Source organism: Haliotis rufescens, unplaced genomic scaffold (genome assembly GCF_023055435.1).
Source record: "Haliotis rufescens isolate VD_foot unplaced genomic scaffold, xgHalRufe1.0.p SCAF_19, whole genome shotgun sequence".
In the NCBI taxonomy this organism is placed as follows: Eukaryota; Metazoa; Mollusca; class Gastropoda; order Lepetellida; family Haliotidae; genus Haliotis; species Haliotis rufescens.
Genome location: NW_025963879.1, coordinates 24339830 through 24361399, shown reverse-complemented (window position 1 = coordinate 24361399; position 21570 = coordinate 24339830). Strand labels below are relative to the sequence as shown.

Here is a 21570-nt window from a genome sequence, read left to right as displayed (position 1 = left end):
CAGCTGAGAGCCCTGAGCCAGATGGACCTGAACAGCAGCAACCCAGAAGAGATTCAGAGGCGAGCCATCCACGTCCGCAAAACCAGATTTCTCCGTTCACTTGCCAAACAATATCTCTCATGATAGATACTGCTGCTCTTATTATTGGAAGTGATTAGGGGGTAAACAATTATGTTTAACAATATTATGTAAAGTCAGAGTTATCAAGAAAAGATTACCATCAATAAATCTCAAGGGATGAAGCTACTTTTGATGAAAACTGCTGATGAAGCTGGGTTGTAGTTGATGGCGTTTAGCTTAAATCAGAATGTCTTGAAAGTTATTAAGTTCTATTCCTTTCATTATTTTGCAATACAAGGGTGTTCTTTTGGGTATCATATTCAATTAACATTCAGTCTCCCTCTTTGCTTTGATGAATGTGCATGTTGCGTTCCTGCTGATACAAGCAATAAAAGTTTATTCTTTATATAATAATAATAATAATGATAATAATAATAGTCCATTTGTGAAGTCATTACACCATACACTACGTATGCTTGAAGTGCTGCATTGTTTTGACCTTGGTCAATGGTTCAGTGTGCACTCGACTTTTCAATCTCAGCTGCCAGGAGAGTATACAACTAAACCTCAGAATGTGTCAGAAATTAATGGGGTCTACAATCTTGGGGCTGTGGAGGTTTTCTTCTGCTGTATCAGTTATCTGAAGGTCCCTTTAATCTTGATTTTAGCACAAGGGTACTGACAAGGGTCCCTTGGCTTTCATCCTTAGCTTCGAACCCTGTAGAAGTCTGTGTAACATCTGCCCAAGTCCAGCACCCATGACAGCAGAGTGGTCAACAGAACTACGTGCCAGTACTAGCTGCATCTTACATCACAACTAGTCTTTTGATTGTAGGATGTTGGGTCAGGTAGAAATGGGTTGGCCCCATGGTCAGTGCTGCTGCTCAGCTTGTCACCTGTGCCACCTGGGTTCAAATCCATGCAGATTGTGATGTTTGAAGACCATTAATGGGGTTCCATGACCTGTGGACATGTTTGCAATACAGTGAAGTGGGTAAGCCATACTGGCTCACTAACCTACATTTCACTTCAATCAACATAACATATTTGTGTATCCTCATTCAATTTAAAGATTCATGAATTTGATTCTAGGACATAAGTGGCTGAGTGTTCTCCTCAATTCTTATAGAAGCAATTTGAATGTAAAGAGTTTGATTTAAGATGATATGGTTTAGGGACTGTTTTTTTATTGTGGGAGGAGGACGCAAATTAATATTTCCCCCTTAACCCTTAGACTGCTTAATTAGTTTGAAGAGTGTCAATACTATCGTTGGCCACAATGTTTAGAATGTTTAGATGCCTGTCCTGAAGGACATAGGGACTGTACATGGACGATGTTAATCAAGTATCCAGTCAGCGAGTCTGCTACTTTAGTTCATATATCATAAGATCCACTGATAATAATACTAGGAGCCAAGTTCAGGCTAGGCTAACGTTTTTGATACAGATTAACTATCATTTCACGATGTCATCGCAGTCACGTGACATTTCTAGCCCTAGCCTTGCTTCTGCAGATTTATTGAGACCCTAGTAAACAACGAGAAAATAACGTATACTATCACAAGTGTATGTGAACTATAAGCTGTAGAGCTTCATTCACTAAGCCCCAAACTACATCACAGCTTCCTGAATCCTCGAGGATGCTGACGTCATTCTGTACACTCCATGATGCTGCTCAGAGCAAGGTGGAAAAGATGCAGCAAGCTTCAGTCTCACTGTGGCAGGATGGTGTGTGGAAGGTTTACAATAAATCACTGCTTTAGCAAACTACACACAACCATGTTGTCAAGATCTCATCTCTCTTTGTATTCTGAAATCGAAGTCAAACTGTTCCTTTTACAACAGTTGTCAGTTTAGTTAAGGTGGGAATACGCTTAGGACGAAAACCAAGGGAGATAATTGTGTTGGAGTGTGTTCACATTCGTCAAAATGTGTGACAGTCATACAGAGAAATCATGTCAAACATTGCATTTATTAATGTTTCATTCAGACATTGGAATGTGCTACAATGTACTTTATCTCTGGGTCACTCAACAATGTAAGTAATCATTGTAAAAGTTAAGAATGATCATGGGTGTCCAATAATCTAATGTACAACAGAGTTGCGTCCCTTGGACATGACAGGAACCGATGATCAGTGGTTCAAATCCCAGATTTGCCCTCATTATGTTTCTAGGTTTGTCAGCACCATATCCATGCATGTGGATTTCACCAAGGTGGTAAACGTCTAAGACCTGCATCTCTTCTGGCTTTCCTCCCACATCAAGTTGACATGCCATGTAATAAACACTTTTCAGAGCAGGGTTAAAGCAAACACACTCCAGTTAGGTATGGTAAGTCTGATAGGAGGAGACTATTGAATCAGATCCTGACTAGTGAATATTTTGAAGATATTTTGAAATCAGCCATTGCCAGTAAATGCAATATGAATAGTCTTTTGTGAAATACTGTACATTTATAGTGGTTATATGAAGTCCGATGTCGTTTTGTTCAAGATGGGATATTCAAATTCATATTTGTAGAATTTGTAGACACTCTCATGCTTACAGTGCTCAATGTGTTAAGTCATTCAGATAGTGTGAAGCTGAATCATGTTATAGACTTGTTTAATGAAGATTCCTTGTTTGTAAAGAGAGTTTGTGTTCCAGAACACCGTGTCAGACACCACATCATGTCAGATAGTGCCCAACAATTGTTGAAGATATTTTGATACCAAATTTGTGCAGCTGTACATATATTTACGATATGTCTGTAATGTGTTGTACATATTAAACACATTCCTTTCTAGAACAGAGTTTTGAGTTTGTCAGGATGTTTGCCCACACGCACTCAGACACACAGAGACTCAGACACACACTCAGACACAGACACACACACACACACACACACACACCCTCAGACACAGACACACACACCCTCAGACATACACACACTCAGACACACACACACACCCTCAGACACACTCAGACACACTGGGTCCCATGAGAATCAGCATTACTTGTGAGGCAGTCGCTGTATACACAAACACAAGCCACATGGTGACATGGTGTTAGATTTGTTTGTTGTTTAACGCTGTACTCAGCAATATTCCATCTATATGACGTCCGTCTATAAATAATTGAGTCTGGACCAGACAATCCAGTGATTGACATCATGAGCATTGATCCACGCAATTGGGATGTGATGACATGCATCAAACAAGTCAGCGAGTCTGAGTCTGACCCTGATCCCGTTAGTGGCCTCTTGCGACAAGCATAGTCGCCTTTTCCGGCAAGCATGGGTTGCTGAAGACCTATTCTACCCCGGATCTTCACGGTCCCATGGTGTTAGACACTGGATTGTTATTTGATGTGTGTGTGAATATGGTGGTTATTCGAATGTTTACATGTGAAGGTGGGCAGGGTCTGACTTGGATTTTCAAAATTCTATATAAGCTAAATTCAGTTATCCCATTTGTGAAAAACAATAGGGACAATACGTACCTTCCATCGTCGCCATAACCTGCCAGAAAAATATGTAAGTATGTTGTGCAACATAAAAGGCTATTGTAACATACTGCATAAACAGTGTGAATTATTCTGTAGGCATGAGCGTTATCGTCTTGAAAGACAAAACATTGACCAGCATAGCGCGTATACGACGCAACCATTGCCGCCAGCACGTAAATATGAAATGGCGTTCTGGCAGTCATAATCCCACATCGTAGCATTACGGGGGCACGGGTGGCCCAGTCGTCTAAGGCGCCGCGATTCGCTGTGCAGAGTTGCGTCCCTTGGGAAACCAGATTGTGGGTTCGAATCACGGTTCGCCCCGATTATGTTTCTAGGTTTGTCAGCACCATACCCGTGCTCGCCGAAGTGGTAAACGTCCGAGACCTGCATCACTTCGGGCGTTCCTCCCACATTAAGCTGACACGCCGTAATATAACTGGAATACTGTTCAAAGCGGCGTTAAACCCAACTCACTCACTCACTCGTAGCATTACCCCAAAAAAATATGTCATGTCTTAGGTTGACGTTCGTTAGGGCGCCTCCAGATACGCCCACGCCTATCCAGAAAGTCCAGAGTGACAGTGAAACATTACACGAGAACATCGACGATGCCCACAGTTTCAACGCTCTTAATACCATTGGCATCTGGCTGGACTGTGTGGACGTCGAGCATGCAGACAACTCGAGGTCGTCTAGACATTAACTTTAACTCCGGAAGCCTGGCGCAAGTGGACAGCGATTTTCATGGTTTCTGATTAATCAATTCTGGACTTGTGTTGTTGACCTACGGCGCCCGGTGACGGGTCGATCATTAACAGTATGTGGCTACTGACACTGTTCCAATGTTTTTGCCGTCACAGACTGAAGGTCATTGAACATATTGGCCCGCTCTTGTCGCTCTCGGGCATTAGGTTTGTTGGGGCATTAGGTTGTGGTTCTGATGAAACCGTTCTGTCTCTGGCAGACATTTTTCAATGTCGGTGGTCCGACAGTTGTTATATTTCATGAACCCTTTGGGTCGGTCGTGAAGCCTAGTGGTTAAAGCGTTCGCTCGTCACGCCGAAGACCCGGGTTCGATTCCCGACATGGGTACAATGTGTGAAGCCCATTGCTGGTGTCCCCCGCCGTGATATTGCTGGAATATTGCTAAAAGCGGCGTAAAACCATACTCACTCACTCATTCACTCATGATCCCCCTTCTTTTTTCGAGAGTATTTATGTCAGTTACATTATGGTGGAATGACTTTCCGATTGATCTTGACATTTGATACAACTTTGACATATCACATATATTTTTATACGTTACTTACACTGCTGCCTAGAAGTCCACTCCCTTCACACACAGAGGGAACAAAGTTTGCAGCCGTGTTAAGCTGACGTCGCTGGGTACAGGCCGCTCGGCCCCAAATGAGAACGATAAATTGCAAAATAACTCAAAATCGGGAATAGTCAATTAAATATCAACACGATACACGGCATCGAATACCCAACAATATCTGCTTTTTGTTTATGTTATTCCCATCGCTGGTTAGGTTTGTTTAAGAAACTATCATGTTGTTATGTGTACAATTTGACATCTTGAACGGAGGGGGCACAACGGTAGGAGGAACAGCGCAAACACGGTCTGCATGTGCTCCACAACGGTACAGGAAATGACAGCACAAGAGGGGTCGCCTCATAATAACTTTAAGCGCAATCTGACTCGCTCATGTCAGAGCCCTCGTTCAACGCGCTTTGAACAATATTCCAGTTATATCACGGCGTGTCAGCTTAATGTGGGAGGAAAGCCCGAAGTGATGCAGGTCTCAGACGTCTACCACTTCGGTGAAACCCACGAGCACGGATATGCTGCTGACAAACCTAGAAACAAAATCGGGGCAAACGGTGATTCGAATCCACGATCATAGGTTTCTGGTTAGCCCAAGGGTCACAACTCTGCAAGCGAAATGCGAAACCTTAGACGACTGGGTCACCCGTGCCCCCATAGATGTTAGGGCGTTCTTTCTGGTCAAGATGTGTGCACATCAAAGTTGAAGTGGAATCTTGGTTTTGAGCATCCAAATGGATATTTTCAAACACATGTATGTCTCTTTTTTCTGTTTGGTAGTAGACAGAGAGGAAAGACTTGACCTCGTAGACCGCCATGGATGGTATAAATCTGATCAGAGAAGCGAGATGTGTAGAAGGAATCCACATACGCTCCGTGTTCCTGTCAGTGGTGAAGATATGTAGTCTCTGGTCGTCGGCGATGTCGTGCATGAACACGTCTCAGTGAACGTCCAGTCACCTTGAAGTTCGATCTCAAGTTTTAGCAATTAACTCACGTGTAACAATGATCCCAATTTCATGGTACGGCACTTTAGCCAAGCAGATTAAAGTCGACTAACGAAACCTAGTGATCAACTTCTCTGTTAACTCACACATTTATAATCCTTACTTATTTGTAATAACGATCCCAGGAAAGCATGCTGGTGACAGCAGATTAAAGTTTGCAAACGAAACCGGCTCTATTTTTACCCATTTATTCTGTATTTACATCTAACATTAACCTCCCAGTTAACGCACCAAGTGTTACTACCAACAGATAAAAACAATAAAATCTTATAAACTATTAACTCACAAATTTTACCTCCCTACTGTCGGTTTTACGTGTCCACTATTGCAAGAGTCTACAATCAAAAAGTCTTTCTAGCCTTAGTGATTCTAGCTATTCGATGTCGCGGTACTACTGGTTTTTTTTTAATTCGATATCCCGGTCCGACACCGACCCAGCCTGGTTCCCGGCGCCAGCGCAGCATACCCAGGGAACCAGGCTGACACCGACCGACCTTCTGTTTATGTTCTGGTGCACACGTCCTTCGCCGCTTTATTTATTAAAGATTTACGTCGTTATGCTTATCTCACTATTTTTTCACTTATTTGTCAATGCAGCTGAAACCCCGTCCCGAGTTACACGCGTGGCACACCCTCTCGTCAATCGTCACACACGGGTGCTCAACAGGTTACACACGCCCTGTCGTACCCGATTTGGGTGTATGCTGGTGTACTCCTGAAAACTAGACTTTGATAGGCTAGTGCATTCGACACCACTCGCCCCTTTCCGTAACCTGCAAAAAGACTCGCCCCCCTCGTCGATGTATGTTATGTGCAACAATACGACAAGCCAATCAGAATGCGCGTATACTTCGGTCAAAATCTCACTCAGGAATAATTTTTGACTTTACATATGCATTGCATCTAAAAATATACCCAAGATACTGTTAAATATTGTCAATCATATTGTATAAATACCGTAAGTTCCGATGTGTTTTAAATAGCATCTGGAGTAGATATGACAGGGAAATATACGTGTATCATTACGCAATGAGTTGACAATTCTTTTGACTATGCCCGATTGCGCTTAGACAGAACCCAGTCGCAAAATGGCCACGAGAGGGGCACGAGTCGCCATTCGGCTTGTCCCGGAATAACACGAGTTGGTCACGAATGAGGCTAGTGGACACTCTTCCCTCGGGAAGATGGTATTTCAGGTAGGAAGTCTGTCATAAATACATGGTTAAGAAAACCAGTTGCGACGGACAAATTTTGAGTTAACATAGGAATCCCACCTTACACGGACTGCTTAGTGATACATCAAGAATCCTTGGCCCGCTTTCAACTGAAAAATTATTAATTTAATCCAGTAGTCAATATGTTTCGATTTTTTCTGATTATTTATTACGGTTAACAAATAAAGCTAAACAGTGTACACGACAATCTCCTTACGAATTTGTTTCTAAATTTCAAAACTCTTATTTTACAGATAACATGTTACAGGTTATGTTTATAAAATGACATAAAATGATTTCCTCCACCTATGCATGTAAAAGACATCTCATTGTCTAAAATGTTGAATGTTCGATATCCACCTGCCCAGAGTATTTGATTGGTCTTAAGGTGCGTCTGGCGTCTTGACCAGTGTCACCGCGTTCATAATATTTTACAACGTCGTCATAGACCTTTATTCTATCGTTTAATTTGCATCGCAGTATGGCTTGATTTTGATAATAAAAGCTATTGCGGAAAAAAATATTTGCGCCCCGAACACGTTTTAATACAAGAAGACAAAGTTCTGAAACAAGCACTCACGGTAATGTTGGTCAACCGTGGTCCAGTTGGTATTAACAAGAATGAAGTGAGGAATGATATATAATTTATTTAGACATGGAATCATATTTACATTGTCGTAAAACGTATCATCAATATTATATAAACAAATACCGTAAAAGAAACAGACAGGACGAGGCTCTGATTTCCTTGCAACATTTGAAAATATATATAAAATTCATAATAAAAGGTTAATAAAAAGTATGCAAAATATTATAAAAGAATACAGCTTCCAATTAAAACAACAACAGTATGAACACCTCATAGAAATACACGAAGACATCGCCCAGAAATGGTAAAGATGACAAATGCAATATAGCGACATGTTTAAGATCGGATCGGAATTCTGTGAAATCAAATACACCATTGCTGGGATCAAATACACGAAAATTCAGCTTAATAAATCCAGAGGTTTCACAATAATAATCGGAAATGCAAAAAACGTGATAAATGGATGTATTTGATGGCTAAAAGGCCATGAAATGTTTTTCAATACAAATATGTTACTTCACATATCCTATTCTTACTTCATATCAAGTCTATCATGATAAATGCCGAAATGAAGAAGGGGTAAAAATGTCATTTTCAATATGGCTGCCATTGTCGGACATGTGTTGACATATCGATGTACATATGTCCCATAGAGGGCACGCGAGTAGAACACACCATACATTTAATATCGACTTTACTTCTGTTCCTGAGATATGTCACAATGCAGGCAAAGACTACAACGTGATATTGTAGTTGTAGTTGTATATTGGTGTCTACAACATGTATGACATTACAAAAGTAACACTGATTCATGGTATTTACACATGTATGTATGTACAAAGCATCGTGTGCTTAACATCGCCCACCAGAACGACAGGACGGGTTGAAAATGTCAAGGCACATGGCGACGCCAGTTTGAAGGTAATTGCACGTGCTTGTCCACAAGGGGATTTTGTATTTCGCCATGTACGTAGAGTAAATATACTTGTCAATGAGCAGTGGTGAAAACACCCCGTTCTCAAGCTATACGAATACGTAGCTGTTGTTCTAAAGTCCGGCTGTGTTTTACTTCACTTGAACAACGCCTGGTTTCGCATCTTTGCTTTCTGGACCATCCTTGAAGCCTGCTCCATCTGTATGGCGCCAGAGTTACATTCATAAACATCGTCCATGCTTGACATGGAGGGCGCCATCGGTGCAAACATGGGGACTGAAGACGCCCGAGCTTGTGCTCGTTGTGGTGCAGCAGGTGCTGCCGCACGGTAAGCAGACAGATTCTTCATCTTTGAGATTTCCTTGACCTGTGAGGACACCTCTCCCATCCCTGCACTGTTACGTTGAAGCTGTTTGGCCTGGGCGCCTCGACTCGCCCAACCGTCCGCGAGCCTCTTAGACAAAACTTCCTCGTCGAAGTTGTCTGCACCTTTGGCCTGGACCTCCGCTTGGACCTCTCTGTTGACCTCATCCATCCACTGCTCCAGTGACAACTCTTCCTGGGCACCTCCGATGATGACAGTGGTCAGAGACTTGGCCGCTGCTAGTGGCACATACTGACCTCCGGTCAGATAGGCCAGTCCTGTGAAGAAGTCTTTGTGGGGGCAGATGCTGGGCTCACATCCTACGACATACAGGGTGACGCCCTTCTCTGCCAGTTGGCTTGTGATCTCCATTGGGTCCAGCCCGGACGGACATCCGTTGGGAAATCCGTCCCCTCCATCACCGAGTCCATGGGGAGGGGCGTCGGAGATGAGGATAGCTATCTTGGTGGCGGCAGCCCTCCAGTTCAGCTTCAGGAGATCGTGTAGGCCGTCAGCAACAGCCTCGGGGCCATCGCCTCCACCACTGGCCGTACATTCCTCCAGCCACGACTTCATCTTTCCGACCTTGGGAGTGAAATCATGAGGGCGGGTAACAAACGATGAGTCCTGAGGAGGGTGGTCTCTGTATTCTACCAGGGCCATACATACGTCACTCTTCTCTTTGGCCACAATGTCCTCCACAATCTTCCTGATGTTACTCCGGGCATTTTCGATATACGATCCCATACTTCCGGTACAGTCCATGACGAAGGCAAGGTCAAGGACGGAGGAATCGTGATTAGCCAGGGCTGGCTGTTCGATGTTTCCAGACGCCATCTTTACTGACTTACTTGGTTGTTCTGACGTCGAGGAGAAAATACTTGTGAGATAGGACCACATCTGAAAACAGGAGGGGGGAAAGGGTAAAATTGATGCATCGAGACTCTTCACAACAAATGTTACCGTAGCTCCACTATCTGTCTGTATCGATTATCTCTGCAGTATTTGCAGCACGTCTATCTGTACAACCCAACTATACCTTGCATACTGACTTCCTTTGCAGAGCATATATCTTTGCAGTGCATCTATCGCTCTAGCCGTTCGCTCATCACGCCGAAGACCCGGGCTCGATTCTCGACATCGATACAAGGTGTGAGGCCTATTTCTTGCGTCCCCCTGCCGTGATATTGCTTGAATATTGCTAAAAGCGGCGTAAAACCATACTTACTCAATATCGCTCTAGCGCGTCTGTTTCTTTAGACGGTCTATCTGTATAACGCGTACATTAATCTGTGTACAGCGTTTCTATCACTGCAGCATGCGTACTGACTTAAGTTGGAGATTTTACGTGCGCTTTCCGACTAACAGCGTATGTCGCACACGGGCCCGCCAGGCCATTTCGTGTATTTGCCGATAAGGACGGAAGTATTTTGCGATCCGAGTGGGGGCTTTTAGGGATTGCTTAAATAGGAATTTTGAAATTTGGAGATTTGGAATGTATGCCAGGTGGTGGAGAGCCATGTCTATCACTGCACCATGTCTATCACCGAATTAGTATTTCTGCAGCGCGTACATCTCGACACCGGAACTACCTCTTCGGAAGACCTGTGACGATCTATCTCGGCAGCGCGAATCTGAAATGAAGCGTGGCAATCGCTGCAGCATGACTATCTGAGCCGAAATGATCAGCTCAGCAAGCGTGACCATCTCAGTAGCGCGACTTTCCGTCTCAGTCCCACGGTGGTAGTGTGAGGTGTAACGGCTCAGATTTATGTTGAAGAAAAGCCCGAGGTGATGCAGGCCCTATAGAGGTGAGGTTAAAATGGGTTTACAGTCTCGTCCAAGATTATTGCACTTATATAGCGACGTGCATGCATGCACGTGTGTGTGTGTGTGTATGTGTGTGTGTGTGTGTGTGTGCGAGCGTGTGTATGGCTGCTTGTACTAGTCCGAACTGATGCCGATTAATAATACCAGCCCACTGAGATACCATGCCGCAGTTTAACATGAATACCCCACTCAGACACAGTATACTGACTCCGAGCCGACCCGTCCTTGTTTTAGTCCCCTAATGCCGAGCGCCAGACAGGGCAACAACAAATACCATCTTTTAGCGTCTTTTTGGTATGACGCAGCCGGGGATCGAACCCGGACCTTCCGCTCCCCGGGCGGAACAAGCCCTATAGACATTTACCACCTTGGTGAAACCCACGAACACGAATATGGTGCGAACAAACATAGAAATCAGGGCGAATCTGGGCCGAGGTGTCTCTGAAAGTACTTCTTAGCGACAAACATCTGGGCAAGGAGTAAACTTACCGAATGGTCTGACACAGAAATGAAAACAAAAAATACACTTCACCATATTTGCCAAATATCATGTACGTATATAGTTCTAGTCTTGTGGTAAAAATGTTGAGGAAACTACAAAGAGAATATTGCCACCCATACCTTATATTACAGAGAAAGTTGTTTACGTGCGAGCTCGAGTGTGTATACACTTGTAATATATAGCCTGTAGCATTCCGATAGAATATTACGGGAGTACGTCACAAAAGCCGTGCAGACTTTACCTTCCGTATGACAACGCCCATATCCCTCGCATACAATTCGGGCAGTTCGAAAAGAACGCGTTATGTATTGATAAAACCTAGGTGTCGGAAGCTCAGTGAGGTTAAGCCTAGGTTAGATGCGATGTGTATTATCGACCTGTAGATGTTGAATAGTATAAACGGAGCATTACATATACATGCAATTATTATTAGCCTAGGGTGACATTCCTCTGGGTGACATTCCTCTGGGTGACATTCCTCAGAGATCGTATTACACACTTACACACACACACACACACACACACATACACACACACACACACGCACACACACACAGTCCGAATAAATAAAACCATTATCCACAATACAATAGTCAAAAACGCATTTATGCTAATTTGATAATGACACTTCAAACATATCGTACAGAATCACAACGAACAACGCCACATCTACCTGAGATTGTCACAAACAAGGCGAGCAACGCGGAAGAAACGGGTGATTCTACACAGGCCTGATAATCCAACTTAGGACGATTGTCGCAAACTCTAGTCACTAAAATATTATGCTAGGGTTTTAACACTCACCAAATATATACGTTAGCTGTTGTGCCTGGTTGTGAAACACCGACTGCGTGGCTTCAACGACGTTGCTGTTTATAACAATAAGGTGTTTACATGACGTATTTTTCTAAACATAGTAAGTGACGTAGGAAATCCCCAAAGTTAAAATTAGATATCGCTATTATGTATTCCTACGCGGAGTTATTTTGTTTGTATCTCAGTAACCATGGAGTTTTTTGTTATTTTAAACCTTGTGTTTACTGTTTATAATATCATTGCAGATGCATTATGATCTTGTTGTATGTTACTGAATAATGTTCCGACTTGAGAATGAATTCTACTTAGGGACTACTTTCCTTTGCTCCGAATGTTTACGGAAATGAACGAGGTAGAAGAAATAGTGCTGAGCTTGCAATCCAAATCAGGTATTTGACTCATTCTCATTTCGTTAGTGTCAGCATATAAATATTAGAAAACAGCGTCACACGAACCAGGTATTTGAGAGAACTTGTTAAATTGATGTTTAACTATCACCCATTCTTGCAACAGTTTGTAAAATGTAATCTGTGGCTGGGTAGTGTTTTATAAAAATAAATTGGTTCAGTGAAAATTTGGGTAAGAAATTAATTTGCAACCGCATGACCCCTACCATGTTTGAAATGTAAATTTGTAAGTAAGTGAGCAGATCTCAAGTAGATCTTAAGTATGTATCGTCAACCTGGGCCAAAAAGAGAAGAAAAGATTAACATGATATGTCATATCCATTCAGGACAAAGAACATCTTTGCTATTTCCAACCGCCCTTTTCATCATCCTAAGCGACTGTTTTTATTCATTCCTATTACATTTAGAATCCCCGCTCATCTGGAAACTGATAAATTGTGTCAAAGCCGGAGCCGGATTATTTTTTAGTTTATCCAGGTCGGAGTATTTATTTGTTTCTTAAGAAAGTGTAAAATTGTGTACGAGATATATTCTCACAAAAGAGAGTGATGCGTACCTCATTTGTTTCTTAATCTCATAACTCTATTGACAGTAAAATATTCTTGTCCATGTTTTCAGGCATAAAAAAATCAACAATAGTGCAAGAGAGAAATCTGACGCCAGGCATGGGAACATTGTTATTCCACATGATACTAAAACATATTTCACTGGCTGAATGTTCAGATCTAGATATCCAAAGGTGGTATGTGACGTCAAGATCGCGACCTAATGTCTACGTTCACCGGACCAGTTCATAATTTCATGTGTAAAGTTCGCAGGATGCGAAAAGCATTAAGGGGTCAAGAGTTGCGTCCCTTTGATTACAGGCCGTCCCGAGGCATTTCTTACGTGGTTTATTCCGACAATGTAAATATCTCTGGGTTTTACCGTTTAGATTAATTTGGGATACAAACAACGAAAGATAATACTTACGATACATATTTTCATTACTGTTTATTTATCTGCCAGCTTCAGACGTGTTCGTCTCTCGGTGTCGTGAGTTGCAATATTTAACGGGGACGACTATTTATAATCCCAAACTGGCTTCCGCAGGAGATACCTTGGCCGAGATCAACGATATCTCCTAGGAGATAACCATAATCATCACTAATCTGTCTGCACTGAAGCTGGTTAGTTGACGTACTATTTCCACTAAAGATACTGGTTGTTAATGTATATAAGATGGCTACGCGATAAATCACAAAGAACAATGAAAAAAACGAAGCGTGGTTTATTTCACAATATAACGTTGTTCTACCATGACGTCATTTCTGGAGATTCGAACATACGCTCGCAACTTGATGACGACGTTATATTTGGGAGGGGAGTATCTAGTGAGTTGTTCCCAGTAAAAGTAGCTGGGTACCCCAGAAAAACGTGATTACCGAAATATCTAAAATATCCCAAAAAGCGGGGTAGATATGTCAACGGTATTGGGAGAAAAGGTCAGGTAATCGACGTGACCAATGTGAGAATATGCGGGAAATACCCACCTGTGCATAAAATGGACTTGTCCGACATTGCCGAGATCGGATTCTATTGAGGGTGTCATCATATTATTATTAAAATAGGGTAAATATGTTTAAAGCTTGTACACGTCATCTTCATCCTCAAAGAGGCCGTACATAATGTTGATATCTCATATAAGAAATGAACTCGTGGTCGTTGTTTATCGTACAATAAAACGCTGCATGGAGAATAAACCACAAGGGACTGCACCCCTCATGGTCTATTCTCCCTTTTAATTGTTTTAATGTACGATAAACAACTCCGAATCATCATTTTTTCGTTAATTACAAACTGAAAAAGTTGGACGAATGACTTTGGATGATAAAGAGAATCTCCCGCGAGTGTCTTTTAATATCAAATATATCAACATTCGCCGATAAAAGTTTAATTCCTTGACAAGCCTCGGAGTTTCAAACTTGAATCGACTTGTTTTGATATGGTCGATATCAAAATACACTCGAGTGAGATTCCTCGTATATATCTATGTGACGAAATATTACCTCCATACGCAACATGTATCTGCTGAACCGAAATAATATTGAACTCTGTTGAGCTATTCTGTATTCCTGCATGCCAGTTATTAAATATACCTTATGTGCATTTGATTCCGTGGCATTTGTTTGGTTAAAAGGTAAAACAAAATTCTTTTATTTTTCCATAAACCAAAAAAGAAACTGCCCACTTTCGTACTATATAGATCTGCTCTGCATTCTCTGCGTCTAGCCTGTAACATGCATAGCCGCCAGTACAAATATAATCGATCAATAAAAATTTCAATTGATTTTTTTGTTCTTATTTATTTATGTCACGCACATAATCATTTCCACTGTAGACGTAATTCAAAATTACCATATCGTTTTTATTAGCTTCAACGAAATATGGAATGGTACTAACGTGTCACTGGATTGTCTGGTTCATCAATCACTTGATTGTCTGGTTTGTTTACAGGGTGGCGTTGCATGGCAGGAGTACTGCTTTGCGGTGTCAGGCAATAGATTCCTACTCTTTTATGATGTAAATTTTGTGTGTGTGTGTGAGTTGGGTTATACGCCGCTTTTAACAGTATTCTAGTTATATCACTGCGTGTCAGCTTAATGTGGGAGGAAAGCCCGAAGTGATGCAGGTCTCAGACGTTTACCACTTCGGTGAAACCCACGAGCACGGGTATGGTGCTGACAAACCTAGAAACATAATCGGGGCGAACCGGGATTCGAACCCACAATCATAGGTTTCTAGCGTGTCCAGGGGACGCAACTCTGCACAGCGAATCGCGGCGCCTTAGACGACTGGGCCACCCGTGTCCAGGGGACGCAACTCTGCACAGCGAATCGCGGCGCCTTAGACGACTGGGCCACCCGTGCCCCCTGTAAATTTTGTGAATGGTAGGGCAGGACATGCTTACCCTTTTCGCGAACACGTGGTGTCATCACTGATTCTCAGTGGTTCATTCATATAATTTTCACAGCTATTTGCCCTATACGCCAAGTGGAATCTGTTTCGACAGAAGATATAGGCTGGTTATTCTCTTGCATTGGCAATTTATATTAAAATATAGTTTACATACAACAAGAGCAAAATGTATTTTTCACAAATAAAAATATTTGCCCGATTACATTTGCAACATATGTTCGTATATACACCAAAAGGATATATGAAAATGTAGTTTATTATCAAGACCTAGTCTGGTTGGCGCAGCTGGAAATCGAAAACATTCAACGAATGGGCTGTGGTCCAAGGGAGGTAATTCCAAGATATTTTTTTTTTATCATCTAGCTTGTTTACATGCACTTCATGTTAGACTACGCGGATTTACACAGTGTGAACGTCAATAAACGCATAAACTATTGTAGTCAATTCTTAAATAGACATAGTGTTATCAATGTCAATTTTTCAGTGAGGCTTTTTGCCTACTTTGATCACAGGAGTCCGTATCTAAAAATAGACACCGTCATGCATATTCATGACCATCTCCACACGCGAGCCCGTATGGAGATGATCATGAATATGCATGAGGGCGTCTATTTTTAGATACGGACTCCAGTGTTTTGATGTTATTCCTGGTGATTTTATTGACATGTCAATCTGGATTGGGAAAAGGCACACATTGCTTACTGGACACTCTCCGGGAATACAAGACACATATAATCATCATCATAAACATATAAAACAGAAAACGTATTCACAAATATAGCATAAAATAAGGAGAAAACATATAACAAATACAATCGATCATCAAACCAATGGGTTTTTGGCTTAATATATTTCTGAACTTAATCGTCCTATCGTCATGCTGTCGCATCAGCGATGTAAGTTTGTTTGTTGTTTAACGCCGCACTCAGCAATATTCCAGCTATGCGACGGCGGTCTGGAAATAAACGAGCCTGGACCAGACACTCCAGTGACTGACATCATGTGCAGTTGGGACACGATCACATGCATCAACAAAGTCAGCGAGTCTGGCCACCCGATCGATTTACTCACGTCTTACGACAATCATATATTACTTGGGGGGGGGGACCTTTTTCCTTACCCAGATTTCAAACAAACATGGCAGACAGGTATGCCAGGTTAAATGCCCGTGTGTCGGACACGTATTTATGGAAAGCTCACACAGTGTAATATGCACGTATAGTATGATACTGTCGGGGATACACCGGAGCACTCGTGTTACATGCGCCATCTGGTGACAATTATTGATGTTGCGGAAGCTGGGATATACAATATAATACATCATCATCATAGGAGATAGTATATCAGCGTCTGTGTCATACGACACGAGTGCAGAAATTCTAATATACTGATGGAAACGAATAACGGAACAATGAGAAATGTAGGGAAATACGATTTACTGTTAGTACATTTGGAATCGCCGTTTTAAACAGTCCATGCACTGCAACCGCATCATGGCGTGTCAGCTTAGGGATGAGTAAAGTCCAAAGTCCACTTTGGTGAAGAAACCATCACAGGTATAGCTAGCGCTGACAAACCGACCATCATTATCAGTCCAATTTAGTATTCATACCCACTGGCATAGGGTCCTGGCACATCTAAGAGACTAAACTCTTAGTCTGACATATTTTACTGACAATCAGTAGAATTGGAAAGAGGTTCTATGCAGGAATTTACACGACCCTTACCTTTTTCAAAAGTACAGAATGACTATACTGATAAAAGCACCAAAACAATGCTCGCACTTCATTTTAACAGTTCCCCGGATTTAAGAAGCCACTAGATATGGATTGGATGGTTAAATGCTTGGTCTTGTGTGTTACTGCTACTTGGCGCTGCTCATGCTATCAACCACTAGTTTTCTGATACGATATATAGTTAACAGCCCTTACAGATATCGTTTTGATATTGACGACGTTAAACATTCTTCTTCTTCTTCTTCTTCTCCTTTTTCTGGGGCGGTCGTGTAGCCTTGTGGTTAAAGCGTTCGCTCGTCACGCCGAAGACCCGGGTTCGATTCCTGACATGGGTACAATGTGTGAAGCCCATTTCTGGTGTCCCCCGCAGTGATAGCGCTGTAATATTATTAAAAGCGGCGTAAACCATACTCACTCACTCACTCACTCTTCCTCTTCTTCTTCTTCTTCTTCTTCCGCTTCTTCCGCTTCTTCCAGGCCGGACATACATCCATCGTGGACTCCGTCCATGGGGAGTGGCGGCTGAGATGAGAACAGCCATCTTGGTGGCTGCGACCTTCCAGTTCAGCTTCAGGATCTGGTGTAGGCCGTCAGCAACAGCCCCGGGGCCATCGCTTCCATCCCCGGCCTTGTGATCTCCATTGGATGCAGCCCAGACAGACATCCGTTGGGGAATCCGCCTCCTCCACCCACGAGTCCATGGGACGAGGCGTCCGAGATGAGGAATGCTTTCTTGGTCGGCGGCTCTCCAGCTCTGCTACAGAAGGTGGTGTAGGCCAACAGCAGCAACCTCGGGGATGTCTCCGCATTTGTCAGGAGCACACTAACCAAGCATCCCAAGGTCAGCGGTGAACCCGTGAGGTAGAGCGGCAAAGCTACAAAAGTCAGGTGCGTGGTCGTCGTACTCCCGTAGGGAACGCAAAGGCCGCACGTCTCCATGTTGGCAATATCTTCCAGCACGAGCTTTGTATTTTCTCTGATGCTGGCTTAGTCTGTCATACAGACTCCGAAACAAATATATCCAACAGCCCATGCAAGTCTATAATATTTAGCAAGTCTAGATTTTATTATATTTTTAAAGATAATTTGACAACTGTTTTTTTTCCTGTAAAATATGTTTATTTCAGAGATTAGAATTAGATTTGTAAGTCTAATGCTAGCTATGAAAATGGCCATATTGTCCTTCAATCGAGGGATTTGTTTTTGGCGTGGCTTGCTTGCCCACGAAGATATTCCTCCATGTGAATTCTCGTTTTGCTGTGTCGACTTGAGGGTCCACGTGACCAAACTGTCCACAATCCACAGATCCGGCAACATCTGGGAATCCACGTAATCAATCGTACTATACTCGATCTCTAGCACATATCACATCCTCAGTCTAACGGTGGAAATATTTCCACCCTTAAGTATTCACGATGTACATTCTGATAATAACGGTGAATAATGATTCTGGATGGCGGCGTACTGGGACGTCTCTCAAAACACCTCTCAGACATAACAACATCTCCCTTCATCTGTTTCTGGGAAACACCCTCCTGTCCACGTGGGTATAAAAGCCTACCCGTAGACATGCCTCGCTCTTTATTCCTCGCTATACAGCACCCTTGGGCGACATATCGCTCTGGCGCTTATAATGAGTTTCCTTTTACACATTTTGAAACGGAATCAACTCATGGATTTTAAACTTACGTCTTTCCATGAATTGTTTTTACTACACAATACATTTCTTTCCTTAAAAAAGTGTTGTTGATAGTGTTCTTCATAATAAAGAAGCTGACATCCATAAATCTCTTCCTTATGTGTGTGGGTTCGAATCCCGGTTCGCCCCGATTGTGTTTCTAGGTTTGTCAGCACCATACCCGTGCTCGTGGGTTTTACCGAACTGGTAAACGTCTGAGACCTGCATCACTTCGGGCTTTCCTCCCACATTAAACTGACACGCCGTGATATAATACTGGAATACTGTTAAAAGCGGCATTAAACCCATCTCACTCACCCACCCACCCACTCACTCACTCTTCCTTATGTGTATCACTTCTAAATGCCTTTCAAAGACTTCATATTTCTGAGTTTCATTTCACGTGGAACACAACTGACTAGATTTGTTTTTTTCTTAATCAAGACGGTTTGGGGTTTTATAACGTACATGTAATATATTCCACAGTAAAAGTGTAGGACCAGTGGATATTGCAAATGCTTTGTTTGCCAATCTCTGTACCACGGGTATTTGGCCATCTGTTTGCTTTACTTAATGATATTGACAAAGTTTAACGGTTGACGCCCTTGACATTTTCACAGTGCGTTAATAACACATTGGACTCTCCGATAGCAAGACTACACAGGGATCTACATGAGAACAACCGACATGCTGTGTGGGGTATAACAAGATTGCCAGCCTACATGATATAGGAATATTATACAAGATTATTCTCACATGTATGTATTTTCTCTTTTTGCCTGGACAACGCGATAATGTCCCTTCCATTTTGTTTGTTTGTTTATGTGGTATTTAACGCCGCACTCAGTAATATGCAGCTATATGACGGCGGTCTGTAAATAATCGAGTCTTGACCAGACACTCCAGTGATTGACATCATGAGCATCGATCCACGCAATTGAGATACGATGACATGCATCATCCAAGTCAGCGAGCCTGACCACCCGATCCCGTTAGTCGCCTCTTTCAAGCATAGTCGCCTTTTACGGCAAGCATGGTTGCTGAAGACCTATTCTCGGGTCTTCACGGGTGTCCCGTCAAGGATTCCATAGATGTGACCCGCTAGACACATCGAGCTGTGATATTATACTTGCTGGTACTCCGCCATGTCTCACAACTGCTGATATATACAACTGACGTACGTTAAGCAATGTACAAGATATATCACCATCTATTAGTAATGGGATCGTTGTACCGGAACATAAACTACTCGAGAAGTTAAAGAACACCCAATGTTTGTCATGGCAGATAAACTTTAGTAATATGAAAATCTGGGTGTTCTTTATCTTCTTAAATGACGGCGGTCTGTTTAAAATCGAATCTGGACGAGACACTCCAGTGATTAACATCATGAGCATCGATCCACGTAATTGGGATACGACATGCATCAACCAAGTCAGCGAGCCTGACCACCCGATCCAGTTAGTCGCCTCTTACGACAAGCATAGTCGCCTTTTTCGGCAAGCTGAAGACCTTTTCTAATCCGGATCTTCACGGGTCTAATGCGGGAAGAAAGCTCAATGAGTTGCAGGTCTATGAACAAATGAGTTAAACACCCGAGTACGCTTATTGTACTGAGAACCATGCAAGGATCATATCTGGGCGAAACTTGGATTCAAAACGAGCACAGGATTCTGGCACGCCTAAGGGACGCAACTCTGTATAGCGCTCTTTCTCTTTATTTTGTTTAACTCGACTCATTGTTTATCTCGGAGTATATTCTTTCTCACCATGTTACCTCTCTCGTAATTATTGTTAACTCGACACATCGTTAATCTCGAAGTTGTTTCGACACAGTGTTGATTTGTGTTCTTTATCTCGAGTCACTGTCTATAACATTGCAGATCCGATGTCGAATGATAACTTTCTCGATATCTAGACAAATCGTAAACCAACTATACCATTTATCTCGACACATCGTTTATATCGACATGTTGACTTGTTATCTCGAGCCAGTGTATTTCCACATTTTGTTTCCCTTGTCATGTTGGAGGCGGGGTAGTCTGGCTAGTGCTTGCTCGTCACACCAAAGGCCCGGGTTCGATTCCCCAGATGTCTACAATGTTTTGGGAGCTACAATGTTTACTCACTCCCTCCCTCGGCATGTTATTTATCTCAACCTATTGTTTATCACATCAATCGAGTTTATCTCGACGTTGTATTATTTTTCGAAATTATTTATTTCGACATATTATGCCCACATGCGTCCCTGCTTGCTGTAAAAGGCGACTATGCTTGTCGTAAGAGGCGACTAACGGGATCGGGTGGTCAGGCTCGCTGACTTGGTTGATGCATGTCATCGATCCCAATTGCGTGGATCGATGCTCATGATATCAATCACTGGGTTGTCTGGTACGTACAGACTCGATTATTTACAGACCGCCGCCATATAGCTGGAATACTGCTGAGTGCGGCGTTAAACAACAAACCAACCATCAACCTTTGACATTTCAACCGAGTCAACGGACCATAAGTGTCTTGTCTCCTCTAGATGCCGAACAAAAGAAGCTATTTCCACAAACATTCAAAATAAACCTTTGTCCGTGTAATCTCACTGAACACATTTAACACAATTAATGACTCCCTTTCAGCTCGGTTGGCGTATGGTTCATATCTTC

At 42.5% G+C, this 21570-nt stretch overlaps 2 protein-coding genes across 4 annotated transcripts in view; one reads left to right on the top strand and one right to left on the bottom strand.

Annotated features, from left to right (window-relative positions):
* LOC124135372 (integrator complex subunit 8-like) overlaps window positions 1–2847 on the top strand; it is a 43789-nt gene extending 40942 nt beyond the window's left edge. For both annotated transcript variants that reach the window (XM_048399038.1, XM_048399036.1), the window contains one exon: window positions 4–2847. In XM_048399038.1, the coding sequence (XP_048254995.1) occupies window positions 4–123 (120 nt within the window). In that variant the 3' untranslated portion in view covers window positions 124–2847. The remainder of the gene's footprint in view (window positions 1–3) is intronic.
* A 4879-nt stretch (window positions 2848–7726) lies between these two features.
* Window positions 7727–12231, bottom strand: LOC124135371. Of its 2 annotated transcripts, none has more exons than XM_046500677.2 (2): window positions 12123–12231; window positions 7727–9886 (listed from the first exon to the last, which is right to left on the bottom strand). In XM_046500677.2, exon 2 carries the CDS (start codon window positions 9884–9886, stop codon window positions 8759–8761), a length of 1128 nt encoding a protein of 375 aa, XP_046356633.2. In that variant the 5' UTR covers window positions 12123–12231; the 3' UTR covers window positions 7727–8758. The 2 variants fall into 2 exon arrangements, with proteins under 2 accessions (XP_046356633.2, XP_046356634.2); XM_046500678.2 differs by lacking the exon at window positions 12123–12231 and adding an exon at window positions 11992–12115.
* Between the last annotated feature and the right edge of the window lie 9339 nt (window positions 12232–21570).

Coding starts and splice junctions, on each gene's coding strand:
- LOC124135371 (XM_046500677.2), bottom strand. CDS start 9,886: ATGTGGTCCTATCTCACAAGTATTTTCTCCTCGACGTCAGAACAACCA.